Source organism: Tachypleus tridentatus, chromosome 10, assembly GCF_004210375.1.
Source record: "Tachypleus tridentatus isolate NWPU-2018 chromosome 10, ASM421037v1, whole genome shotgun sequence".
NCBI classification, from domain to species: domain Eukaryota; kingdom Metazoa; phylum Arthropoda; class Merostomata; order Xiphosura; family Limulidae; genus Tachypleus; species Tachypleus tridentatus.
In genome coordinates this window covers 28,472,107-28,486,561 of record NC_134834.1, presented here as the reverse complement: position 1 = coordinate 28,486,561, position 14,455 = coordinate 28,472,107, and the positions used below count along the sequence as shown (strand labels likewise).

At 32.4% G+C, this 14,455-nt stretch overlaps 1 protein-coding gene across 1 annotated transcript in view; it reads left to right on the top strand.

The window, feature by feature from the left end:
• Positions 1-14,455, top strand: part of LOC143228321 (tetratricopeptide repeat protein 17-like) — a 230,443-nt gene that overhangs the window by 32,396 nt on the left and 183,592 nt on the right. Inside the window, exons 9-11 of the mRNA XM_076459590.1 lie at positions 3,028-3,225; positions 11,475-11,796; positions 13,082-13,265. Of these exons, the coding sequence (XP_076315705.1) occupies positions 3,028-3,225; positions 11,475-11,796; positions 13,082-13,265 (704 nt within the window). The remainder of the gene's footprint in view (positions 1-3,027; positions 3,226-11,474; positions 11,797-13,081; positions 13,266-14,455) is intronic.

Here is a 14,455-nt window from a genome sequence, read left to right as displayed (position 1 = left end):
CCTCTGATTTAATAGTTGTCTCTAAGTTGAATTGTTTCTTCAACTTTATCCATGTAACGTTTTTGTGTTATTTAGTAATGCAGTGGATGGTCAAAGTTAAAATATCAACAATTAACAAAGAGTTAAACAGAACTGAGAGAAGTAGTTGTGTTAATGTGTGAATATTTACGATACACAGAAAAATTGTTTCAAATTAGCTCTTGGATTTTATTCCTAAACTCATAACGATAAAGTTTTTTCTTGAAGATTTCTTAGTCAATGAAAGAGAAATTCTAATTCTGTATAACATGTGAATATTATTTACCTTGTATTTTTCTAATACAACTTTAGAATTGTATTAACTCTTTTCAATGCCAAGTAGATTACACCCCTCCCCACAATTCTCTATTGGTATATATATGGGACTGGTAAATAACTTGTTTTAGCCTTGAAAGATATGATACCAACCATGTGATTTTGGAATTTTGTATCACCATGAATAATAAAGGGTATTTATACTGCTTCAAATATCCCAAAGTTTGCATAACAGTTTAAAGTTTCAAATAAGTAAAGAAATATTTTAAATGTCTCTTTGTTGTTGTTGTTTTTAGAGTTTATTGAAATGCACATCTGGCACTGGTTGAAGTGTTAATAAATGTAGTAGTGAAAGAGTTAATTATTTTTGAGGTTTCATAATTACAGGAAGGATGCAACAGAATATTGTATCAATATCATTGTAGTTCACAGAGATATTTAAAAAATATCAGTTTTTGAACAATAACATTTCAGAATCACTGTTTTAAAATCTGGAATTAGTAAACGAGCATGTTTAACTTTCCTACTTCCTCTATGAAACATAACGACTAGCTCTTGCAATTCTTTCCTGAAATCATAACTACAATTTTTGTAAGATGATTTACTGTAAAATAAAAGTAAGTAACAAAACCAATTTGATGTAACTTTGTAGGCAGGTTTCAGTATTTAGATTTATTTATTAGTGTAATATATTTTATAACAACTTCAAATGTTATCAAACTTGTTGAAAGTACCATTTCAAGTTGTAATAGCAAGTGACAAGTGTGTGCTTGAAAGTAAATTACTTTGAATTATATTAATTAATCGTACTTCAATTAATTTTATATTGCTACATCCGCCAATTTATGCAAATCAAAGAAAAACTTTCTTTGTGTATTTGTTGTTAACTTTCAAACTACTTTGTTAATATTGTGAAAGTAAGTTATTTCGCATTATTTTATGCCCAAGTCACATATGATTTTTTTTTATATCCAATGAGATTTAATATCACTGAGTTTCAAGGTATTAGGTTTAGTGATATGACTTCATATATTCAAATTTTGTTCCTTTATATACCTTTACATAATGTGTTTTACTTTGAATGGCTTTCATCAATTATACAAGTTATTTTTTCAGAATTTTAAAAAACTAACAATCATTATGTACTCTGCATATTCCAAGTATTCTAACAATTGGTTGTTTACTTTAATTGCTTTAAAGGCTTAAGTTTTGTGTACTATATCTTATTATTCTGGTTTGTAGATATGCGAGAAAAGATGTTTCCATTGTTTAAAATATTATTTATGTAATTGTACATTATGCTTTATCAAGATATTTTGAAATGTCATTTACAGCATTTCTATATTTATAGTACAGTAAATTAATGGGTCAGGCATTGCCTTGTGGTTAGCATGCCAGGTTGTGAACCCAAGTGTTCATGGTTCACATTCTGTTTCTGGTAAATTATGCTTTATTATATGAGTGATGGACAAATTCAACTATTTGATAGCACACCCCAGTAACTGATAGTAGGTGCAGTTGACTAGCTGCCTTCCATCTTATCTATCAGTTAATAATCAGGAAATGCTAGAGAATAGAGTGGTATTGCATAGCTTTGAGCAAATGTCTAAAAGAAACTGTAACTTCACTAGGAACTTGTTGGTAATAAATAATATTCATGTTATGTTGATTTTTTTACATCCTCATTTTTAAAATAATGGATTATCTATGAACTTCACAAGTTCAAAGCACTGGAATATTAACATTTGGTCCACATCATTTGGAGTATAAGATTGAATTAAAGAAATAACTTTAATGGTATTTAGTATTTAGATAAACTCTAAATACATTTTATTTACTAAATAAACAAAGGCAAAAACTTTTATTTCATAGTTTATTAGAACTAGTGCATTAAAGGGAATAAAAATGAATTGTTAAACGTAGGTTTTTCTAAAAAAGCTCAAATTTATACTTACAACTTTCAGTTTTCTTATATAATGGAATCACAGCCAAAAATATCATTTAAAGTAAGGGTTCCTAACTTATGGAACAGTGTATTCCAATCTTTACAAGTACAAATTTAAGAATGGTATATTTAGTTAGCTATAGTTTATTAAAAAAATTGATTTTTATTTAGTTTTGCTGTAAATATTTGCTTTAATCAGAAGTTAACATTAATGTAAAAAAAAAGTAGTTCTACTTTTCAAGCATGAAACTGTTGTTAGGAAAAAAAACGTTTATTTTAAACATGTCTAGGAACTTCTTGTTCCTGCATGGAACAAATTTTCAAGTTAAAAGTCACTTCTGCTCATTCTTGAGAACATTGTGATGGGTAGAAAACAGTTGGATTTTATTTCAATTTATTTAAGTAATTGCAATTCTAACTGATGTTGAGTTCATACTTTAGAATTCAGAATCTAGCTTTGCAAATAACATTAAGAACAGTCGTTAGAAAAATGTCACCTCAGTAATTGTTTTATTTACATGTAATGCAACATACATAATCGTTTGAAATAAAAACAAATACAGTTAGATGTTTATTTTGCTGTTTTATTATGACTTTTAGGCTAAAATTTTGCATTATTCTTGAGAACTCACTTATTTCATCTTCTCTAATATATGTTTGAGGGTTTTATAACTTAATAACTAATATTTCAAATAAAGCACTTACTTCACCAGTAGCTTTAAAATAATTTATGTTACAAATTTTTCTATAACTCTCTATACCACATTTTTTTAAAATGTTTATTGTAGGCCAAGATTGTGTTCAGTTCCAACAAAATGGTCACACAGTTCTGAGTTGTAATATGAGAAGAGAAGCTTATTACCAGGGGACCCAGACACAGGTAGACCTGAGCCTCAACCTGCAATTGATTCAAGCTGTTGAATCGCGTGCTGGTCGACTCGGACAGAAGGTGGCAGACAAAATGGCAGATCAGTGCCATCGATCCTAAGTTTCTTCATATATATTATATATATAAATATATATGTGTGTGTGTAGTTTCCTATATAAAATCAGTAACTTTTCATCCTAATAAGTAAAATATATACAATGCAATCATTTATTTTTTATTAAATTTTTTCAGTGGAAGATAGAAATATTAAGTTTTTTCCATGAAGTTGTACTTTAGTAATATGTCTATTTTCCACTCTATTACATTCTTTGCTAGATATCAACAAAATAAAACAATCATGCTATCCACTTTAAGAAAGAGAGAGAAATAAAATATTTTGCTAAATTTTAATACTCAACAGACATGGGTTTTATATAAAAAAGAAAAGAGTATCATATGATTCAGGTTTTAAATATATCCCTTATTCTCTTACTTACTTTTAGAATAGTTTTTTTTTACATTAATTAATTAACTTCATCACTAAAGTTTATACTCATTTAGTTATCTATTAGAGCATTAGGTTCTTGTAATTAAACAAACATTTATAAAATCACTCTTTTGGTTTTTTCTAGAGAAGAATCTATACTACAAAAATGTTGATGAGTGATAAACTAAAACTGAATCAAAATCGATGTAAACTTTTTGTCCTCTGTTTCCAATCAACTTGCAGTCTGTTAATGAACATTTTAACAAAATCAAACTGCTCCTTAATTTCATTTTTTTTTTCTTTTACTTATAAGGAGTAACTGCACTAGTTTTACATTGGTAACTTCTGCTGTTAGAAAACTCCTAAAGCAGTTTTTACACATTAACATGTGTTAGATGAGTGGATAAAGATTTGCAAACAAACAGATTATTACATTTGGTTTGTTGGTGACATTTTAATTTCTTCAGAGATCAGGTTGAAATAACTAAAGATCATTTTAACTCTTTCTTTTTTTTGTTTCACTTAAAGGCAGCTGTGGCTACTTATTTTGAATGAATGAAGTAATGAGCAAATGGGAGATTTCTTTATTACTTCTTTTATGTTTGTTTTCGGCACAAGTCCCAGTTGGTGAAGATATCTTTACTAATTCTGCCAAAAAACTCATGATTGGTTAATACTTTTTCTATTTTGATTCATTCTGTTAAAAGTCATTATTTTTAACTTTTTCTTTTAATTTTCCTCATTCTGTTAAGAGTCATCATTGGCTACAATTGACTCACACTAACAAAAGTAATGCCTTTTCTTATGTCTCTTTACCTTATTCTGTCAAATGTCAAGATTGATTAACTTTCTTCATTTGTCCTGTCAAAAATTAAGATTGGTTAACATCTCCTGATGCATTTTGTGGAAAGCTGTGATTAGTTAATAAATCTTAAACTGTGTAATATTGTAATGAGAAGTAGTGCACAAAGAACCACAAAATTTGTGATATAAATATCCAGAACTCTTAAAAAACAAAATTAATATAATTATTATCTCTTTGATGTAATTTTGTTTGCTTGACTAGTAGATCATTGTTCCATAACTTTCAACTTTGTTTTCCTAATAGTTATATATATATCTCTTTTTGAGTACTCCAACATGAAAACAAATATATGTAATTATTTATGGGATTCCTACTGTCTTTTTAAACTTATACAATATATGATATATAATATAGTATTATTTATTTCTTTGTTTTTTTTCTATTTTATCTTACAAAAGAATGTGTTATTATTGTTTGAAGCACTTGTATAGTTTTTTCTAGGTGTGTCCACTCTTGAATATTTGTGAAAAAACAAAACAAATTTGGTATAATTAGATATCATCTTTGTATATTTATGTGTAATGGGTGTAGTGGAAAGAAAATGAGGTTGTTAACACAAATTCTCCTCCTACAAAAGAGTGCAGCTTTTATAGGCATATTGTTTTTAAATCCATTATTTATTGGCATCGGTTCTTTTCTTTGTTCTGCCAAGTTTGATCAGTTACACTTTGTGAATTGTTGCAGTGTGTGAAAATATAAAATGCTAGCGATGTGATCCCCTTTGACTTTTTTTTTCTACCTTTTTTGAAGTAAGTAATCTTCAACAAGTGTGTATAAAGACATGTTTAGGAGTTTTCAACATATATATTTAATGTTGAGCATAAAAACGAGAAGTTATTTAAGTACTTTTAATATTAAAACTCTGATACATTTTTTTTTTTTTTTTTGCTTAACTATTGTGGTGAATTTTGAAATGCTTAGAAGAGAGGTGATTTAGTTTTGATATGAAAAGAATCACATTGAGGCAATTGCCTGTGGAAATTTTATATAAATACCCACAGAAAAAAATAATAGTACGAGACTTAAAGGTTTAGAAGTGACATACATCGACATTAGTAGCTCGGGTGACTGAGAGTCCTAAACGTAGGAGTCATATGAGAGAAATGTTAAAATAAAATGTTTTCAAATTTATTGGAAACATAGAGAGCAGTGCAATTAGACACCTCTATTTTTTTATAAAGTAAATTTATTAGTTTTTTTTAATATTTCTTCTCTATTTAAGTTAATTAATGTCTGGAAGATTGTGGTTTCCTTTGATGTAACAAGTTGAGCTACTGATTACTTGCACTTGAAACATGAAACATGTTGAGATGGAATAAGTGTTTCACTGGCACTTATAGTGAGTGTTCTTTTAGCACAACTGTCAGTGTTGTCTTAATGCTTGAATCTTTTATGCACTACACTTGTGAAATTGGATGATAAATAAAGTTTTCTGACATGCACAAAAGAAGTTTTGTTTGATGTTTGCATGATGAAAAACACGCTGAGCTTTCGGTCAGAAATCAACATCACCAACTCATCTCTGCCAAGTAACACAGCACGATTTATTTCAGCACTGACCACTTTATACATAATGATTTATTTCAGCACTGACCACTTTATACATCACGATTTATTTCAGCACTGACCACTTTATACATCACGATTTATTTCAGCACTGACCACTTTATACATGATGATTTATTTCAGCACTGACCACTTTATACATGATGATTTATTTCAGCACTGACCACTTTATACATGATGATTTATTTCAGCACTGACCACTTTATACATCACGTTATTATTCCTTACATAGCAACCCTCTCTTGGGTAGTTTTACTTTTGTTACCTATTGCAGCTACTACATCATATGATTTTTAACGACTATTTAAAAGTTGTTTGTTTGTTTCTTACAGAGAAGTTTTCTTTTGTTGCTAAAAATTGGTTTAGTTATTTAAATATATGTGAGATTTTTTAATGATTCTTTTTTATTTTATTGATTAGGAAAAGGGTGAAGGATAACACTGCAGTGAATGACAGTATTTGAATAAATAGCATGATGAACCATTTCATTGTACCATAATATAATGTAATACAAGTTTACTCTTTATATAGCACAATGTAACATAAAGTCAACCATCCTATTACACAGATAATATAAGCTTCCCATTGTATTATACAATGTAGTATAAGTTTACTCGTTATGTGATAAAATACAGTATGTCTTTAGTCAACACAAGTTAATTATCTACGTTTACATCTCTTCATTTTGTTAACTCTTAAGATCATTGATGAAGTTCGTATGAACCTACTGGGTTTTCAAACTTTTACTTTTTTAAACCATTTACAAACTAATTGCCTGTGGGGCCAGGACTTTATTAGAGGGACATTAATGGCATACGAGTTACGAACAATATTGCAATTTGGGTAATTACTACTGGTTGTTACAAGGACACTAATAACGTACGAGTTACAAACGATATTATAATTTGGGTAATTACCGTTGGAGTCATCTATGTCTTTTACGTAGCAAATGAGTGATTTCATCAAATACTGTGTGTGTGAATTTTACACTAAATGTCATAATAAACAAAACAGTATTTCTTAATACGTTTACGATATCTAGACCTCACCATAATAAAATATATAAAAACAGTGCAATCGTTTAACAGTTTACGGAAGTGAAAAATGTTATATTGAGCCTGTATTAGTTTTAATTCAGCTGTGAGATGGCACGTGGATGCTTAACTTCTCCACCCAGAATTACATTTAGCCAGAATCGATTGTATTATTTGACTATCGACTAAGGAATATCACAGCGTACCGACATATATTGTTAATTATTACCTGTTGTATTATGCGAATATCTTATATTTGTTGTTCTGTTTATTGTCCCCTCCCCTCACACAATGGGTCACCGGTAAGTCTGAGAGCTCGTACTACTAAAAACTGGTGGGCACAGAACCGATGGCTAATTGCGTGTCTTTGTGCTTAACAGCAAGTTGTCTATCTACCAGTAACAAACCGGTTCAGTAACATTTGTTTCTGTTGTCTGCTTTTAAAAGTATCCAGAGAACATTTGTGTATTGTGTTTCTCGGTCTCTATCCTCATTGTTATTCAATTTGTCCTCAGCTGCTCCCCAATTTTTTATCAATGTCACTTTACATAAGTTGGTTGAGGAACAAAATAGTGCTACGTTTGCTTGTTGAAAACCCCTCAGCGTTATGTTTGAGGGCTTATAACGCTAAAACTCGAGTTTCGATGCGTGTGGTGAGCACAGCACGGATAGCTCAGGATGTGAGACCCGGCATGGCCAGGTGGTTAAGGCATTCGACTCGTAATCGGAAGGTCGCGGGTTCGAATACCTGTAGCATCAAACATGCTCGTCCTTTCTGCCGTGGGGGCGCTATAAGGTAGATCAATCCCACTATTCGTTGGTAAAAGAGTATCCCAAGAGTTGGCGGTGGATGGTGATGACTAGCTACCTTTCCTCTAGTCTTACACTGCTAAACTAGGGACGGCTGGCGCAGATAGCCCTCGTATAACTTTGCACGAAATTCAAAACAAAATAATATGGTTCGGATGTGTCCATATTTGTTTGAAAGCCCTTCAGTAGAACAGCAGTATGTCTGCGGACTCAGAGAATACAATCCGAGTTTCTATGCCCGTGGTGGGCAAAGCACAGGTAGCCCATTGTGTAGCTTTGTGCTTAATTATAAAACAAACATTTCTTTAATAATTTTGTAGAGTGTAGAGTTACTCTTGTCAACGATAGCGTTTCTCTCACTTTTTTTCAACTGCTTAAATTTCTTGGTGAAGTAATACGAAACTTATTAAGAATGTTTCTAAATAGTATGTTTGCGATAAATATTTCTCTACATATTTTATAACACCTGCAACAGAGTAAGTTCCCGGAGTTGATATTTATTCTAAAGGAAAGACAAAAAAATCCCCTATTTAAAATGAGACCGAATAAATAGTCTCGGTGCTCTCCCAGAAACTGTTATTGTTTAAAGAGCTATGATGTTTGTTATATTTATATCGGGATTTTGTAGTAAAACCTTGTAATGATGAGTAATAAATCTTTGAAATCGTAAGTAATAAATATATATGTCTTTGAATAAGTATAAGCTTATATGTGTGTGTGTGTGTAGTATGTAGTTTCATTGAAAGGAGTTTTTAATGGGTTGCGTCTGTCTTAATTTTTCGGACGACATTTTAAGCTGTTAGTGTACATCGTCGCAACTAGTTTAGAAAAGTATCATCTAGTTTTGCACATAATAACGTTAGATGGCGCTACTTGTGCGAATAGTGAATATTTGCATTGTTTTTTTAATTTCGCGCAAAGCTACTAATTTAGCAGTGTAAGACTAGAGGGAAGGCAGCTAGTCGTCACCACCCACCGCCAACTCTTGGGCTATTCTTTTACCAACGAATAGTCGGATTGACGGTAACATTATAACGCCTCCACACCTGAAATGGTGAGTATGTTTGGTGCAACGGGGATTAGAACCCGTGACCCTCAGATGACGAGTCAAACGCCTTTACCCACCTGGCTACGCCGAGCGAATATCCGCATCTAGGATATATTTTGTTGGTCTGTTTGTAATCCACACTTACCTCCAGACTTGACCAGTTTATAACCTTTGTTGTTTTTTTTTTCTTTAGTACAAATTTTAGTCCACATGAAATTAAGAGCAAATAATAATGGAATGTGCTCCTTTACGAATGTGGTGTTATTAACCATTTTTCACTTTTATGAATTTGTTTGCACGCTACATTATTATTGATTAATAAACTTTTTACACGTGGAACATGATGATTCTCGAACTTAAGCTACACTGACTCTGGTCAACTAAGATGTACTTCGTTCTTGTTGGCTCTCTAGTATGTTCACTTTGTTTCTTTCTTATTGATGTGTTTAGCACTAAACTACACAATGTGCTTTCTCTGCTCTATTCACCAGAGAGAATCGAACTCCGGATTTTGGTGTTGCAAATCCATAAACCTATCGCTGATCTATCGGGAGAGATTTTTTTTAACCTATTAACTGAGCATTCCAACATCTAATAATAATATGTGTTTATCATTAAAGAACAGTTTGTGTTATATGCAAATGGTATACTATTAAGTCTGATAGCAAGACACTTGGTGATATCACCATAACCAACAGTGCTGATTTGGAGTACTAGTTTCTGGTAACATATGGTACTTACGCATGTCGATGCATGACAGAGATAATAGTTTCCTGGTGCTCTTCTCAATTCTGCCAGAAGTGTGGAAAGTAAATTGAAAGTGGCAATGGTGGAGAGTATTTGACCGAGTGAATTAAGTTCACTCATTTCGGCCGGGGTCCAGAACTTGCCTAAAGGTCCTGGAAGCTCTTGGGTTATGGATTCTCCTGCTTCCTAATTTCGATACATTTTTAAAACTGGGATAGATTAAAGAGTGCTTCCCGTGCTTCCTACGCTATTGTTCCAAGATCCAAGTTTTTGACAGTTGTTGTTGCAGTCCATATATATCGTCTCATCACGAAGAATACACAGTCTGAATCCTCCATCAAAGAAGTTCAATCCTACCACGTGGCCTGCGCGTTTATAAACAAGAAACAGTTAGAAGGTCAGTTTTGCGCAGAATTCGAGCTTCGACTCAAAGTCTTGTTTAAAGACATTGTTTGTTGTTGTTTGTAAATACGCGCATGGGTTATCGGTGATCCGCCCACACCACTACGGTTTCAGTGTAAATCCGCAGACATACCGCTGTATCACTGGCGCAGAGAGGGGGGCTGTTTGAAAATCGCTACATAAAAGTTGCTGTGCATTTCTTTGTTTTTGTTCTCTCTTTCGGGTAGTTTCAACATCATTCCCATCATACAGTACAGAAAGCGTTTTGCTTGAATAGAATACCACTAATTAAAAATATATATCACTCACGCAAATAATTCATAGCACTCGTATGAACTGGATTGGTTTTAATCACTAGTACCTGAAATAAAGTCTTTGTTTTGTTTTGAATTTCGCACAGAATTCTACCAGGGCTTTCTACGTTAGCTGTCCCTTATTTAACAGTGAGATAGACTGAAGGGAAGGTAACTAGTCATCACCAACCGCCACCAATTTTCTGGCTACTCTTTTACCAACGAATAATGGGATTGACCGTTACATTATAACGCCCACATGACTGAAAGAGAGAGCATGTTTGGTATGACAGGGATTCGAACTCGCGACCCTCAGATTAAGAGGGCCCTAACCACATTAATAAATTATGTTTTTGACCCCTTCTTTTTGCTAAGACGTTAACTGAACTGAAATTCTTTTGCTGCTGCTTTATTTCTACAATTTCTTAAAACAGAAAGAACCTTAAATTTGGTAACAAACTATGTATCTGTATCTACTTATATAAGTGTATTTGTATTTCTCTCCAGGTGCTTGGCATGGCCAGGTGGTTAGAGCGCTCGACTCGTAATTTGAGGGTCGCGGATTCAAATCCCTGTCACACCAAACATGAATTAGGTTTTTCTTATAGTTTTAGTGTTAAGATATATTAAAATAACAATATTATCAGTGTGTATAATTACATTATTTTTATATCCACAACAACTCCCTTTCTGGACAAAATGTAAACTCGTGACATTTTGTTTCTGTTGACCCTATTGACTATAAATTCTTCTTCTTTGACTTTTCCCTTTAGCAGGGGTTGTCATCTTTCACTCGCGCTGCCATCCTCCTACAATTTCTGCTCATTTCCACGTATTATTTTCCATATTTATTTTTCGAGATTTTAATGTCCAGGTTGTAAGCCCTGATGGCAGCCATCGTCGTTTCTTAACTGAGCTTGAGACCCAATTAAACTTTTATTAATTTGAAGATGACCTAGGAAGGTCAAAACGTTGTTCTCTGCTTATCAATAAAAGTATTAATACCCATACCAGCCGTTCTGAGATACATGGGCTCAGGACTGCTGTGCTGGAGTTCCCACAGACCTTGAACGGGTGTATGAAATATATTTTATTTAAATAATATACTATATGAGTATTAATTCTAGTTGTGGCTTTTGGTCAATTATCTTGCCAGTTTTTTTCGAAGTTTTATAAAATATTACAGCGAATAAAGTTTCGTTTTTCTATGAATTTCCAGGTTGATGGTTCATCAGCCTCTTCCAAACTCGATGACATCATGCCTAAATTCCCACCAATATATCCTCGCAAGTTGACGGGTGAGGAAGAAATCCTCATGTGGCAATTCCTTGATCCCAACTGGCCTCCGAAAGAGGAATGTGTAAATCATATTAAGTCATTTCCTCAAGTCAAAGATTTCCCTTCCCTCTTCATGTCAGCAAGAAACAAAGGATTTGAGTAAGTCAACCATACACGTGCTTAACGACGTGACCAATAAAAATAAAGGGCTTATTCCTAACAAAAAATACAGTTTTAATAAGTGAAATTCTATCATGACGACAACAGGAAAAAATTAACCGAAGTGCCGAGGATAATATGTAATTACAAGATTAAAACATAAATCGAATAAAAATCAGTGATTTCTGGGATATGCAATATATTTGTCAGATTAAGCGTTTTTGTTTCTTGCAACAACAGTAACTGTTAAAATTAAAATTAGAAATAATTACGGAAAACGTCACTTCCGCATAAACTAAACCTTAGTGTTGTTACGTTTATTTCGAAATGTTAATAATAACTTGGTCGTGATAATATTACAATAATATTTTTGTAAAATATTATATTTGTACTGAAGACGTATTTGTTTATTGGATATGAAAAATGTTTACTGATGAGCGAATAGTTTTGATATAATTTAAGAGACAAATACACAATGTTAAAGATTATTCTGATGTATTTATATATTTATTACTCTTAGCTACGTTAAGCATTATGTATAAATTCCACAACACATCTACTTTCATTGATGTAAAACATTCTGTATTGATTTCTCAACAGCTTCTGCGAAATATTAATCCAAAAATGGGCCACAGAACTACATCGACTTTGAAAACAAAAAAAAAACTAATTACGCATTAGTTGCGTAGTTGATTACAAGACCCATAATAACATGCGATTCATATGAAAAAAACAGAAAAAAACACATAATCAGTACTTCTACAAGTATATAATTAGTTAAAATGATATTGATATATTCTTTTCGGCTTTATTTGATATTACTTGTTAATTTTATGACTTATCTGTCTCTCTCTGTGAGAAACAGAACGTCTATGTTAAAAATTTATTTATTTCACAGTATAGCTGCTTTCCTGGGTAAGAAACAGAATGTCTGCTTTTTTAAATAAAGATTGATTCCACAGTATAGCTGCTTTCCTGGGTAAGAAACAGAATGTCTGCTTTTTTAAATATATATTGATTCCACAGTATAGCTGCTTTCCTGGGTAAGAAACAGAATGTCTGCTTTTTTAAATACAGATTGATTCCACAGTATAGCTGTTTTCCTGAGTAAGAAACAGAATGTCTGCTTTTTTAAATATAGATTGATTCCACAGTATAGCTGCTTTCCTGAGTAAGAAACAGAATGTCTGCTTTTTTAAATATAGATTGATTCCACAGTATAGCTGCTTTCCTGGCTAAAAAACATAACATCTGCTGTGTTAAGCATTTTTTATTAATTTCGTAGCGTATCTGCTTTCCTTGGCGAAAAACAGAACCTTAGGCTAGAGGATGAACATCCATTGCCATGGTACCCACCTTTGTGTGACAGAATCCTTCCTTTAGATCATGTTGATTTTTTGGATACTTTGGATTCGGTGAAAAATAGAGAAAGGCTTCCAATAAATATTCCAGATCCTTCGATACGAATAGTAAGTTGGCTTAAAAATGAATATTTCATATAAAAACTGTACAAGTTATTTATAAAAATGTGTTATATTAAAAAAATCTCGTGACCAACATTCCGAACGTTTTCGTAATGTATATGTTAATTCTAAATTAATTTTGTTATGTATGATCTTTATGGTTAAAAGTTCTAAATAGTTGCCCAAGAGTATTAATGCTATTTAAATCTAAGTAGCTTGAGATGTATGTGTGTCTTATAGCAAAACCACATCAGGCTATCTGTTGAGTCCACCTAAGGTAAAGGTAGTTTAAGAAGGAATATTTTTTCTCTACATTTCTTCAAACATAACGCATATTTTTACACTTCCTTCTTTGTTAAAGATACGGATTTTCTTGTGGTTATTTTTTAAGGCAAGTCTATCCAGTGAGCTTTTTACGAGTAATTGAAGGGCACGTGTTTCTAGAATAACAAAATAATACTAATCGTAGGCACCGAATCTATGACTCCATTTGTCTTAAGCCTAAATTTTTATTAGATACAGCCTACTTTCTACAATATATCCGGGAGAGGAAGGATACACGGTCATATTTCTATCATTTATAGTTCCCCGGTGGAACAGCGGCAAGTTTTCGGATTTAAAACACCAAAATCAGGGTTCGATTCTCGTCGGTGAACACAGCAGTTAGTCCGAGCTGGCTTTGCAGTGTGTTTTCTTATAGCAAAGCCGCGTCGGGCTATCTGTTGTGTCCACCGAGGGTAATCAAACCTCTGATTTTAGCGTTTTAAATCAGTAGACTTACCGCTGTCCCACCAGGGGTAATAAGAAACACACAAGCATATTTATCAGTCTATCATTTCATATCTGTTCCTTATACGTTTCCACTTTCCTTTATACAGTGTTATGGGAATGATATGAAGAAAGACATGAAGGGTTTGAGACTTCGGCCACATCTTCTATATAAATAAACTTTAGTATATGTGTGTATCTGTTCCTAGAATAATTGTCATCAAACGTGACACACTGATACAGGATGACATGAGGAGGGTTGGGCCCCCCCATCGAATTTCATATTGATAGAATGTTTTAAAACGGATATATTTTTATTTTCAGTATTGGTACTTTTATGTATTTTTATCATACTATTAATGTTTATCATATTAAGAAATAAAAAAAACAGAAGCATAATTTCCTGTCCTTTGTTATAAACAAGTTTT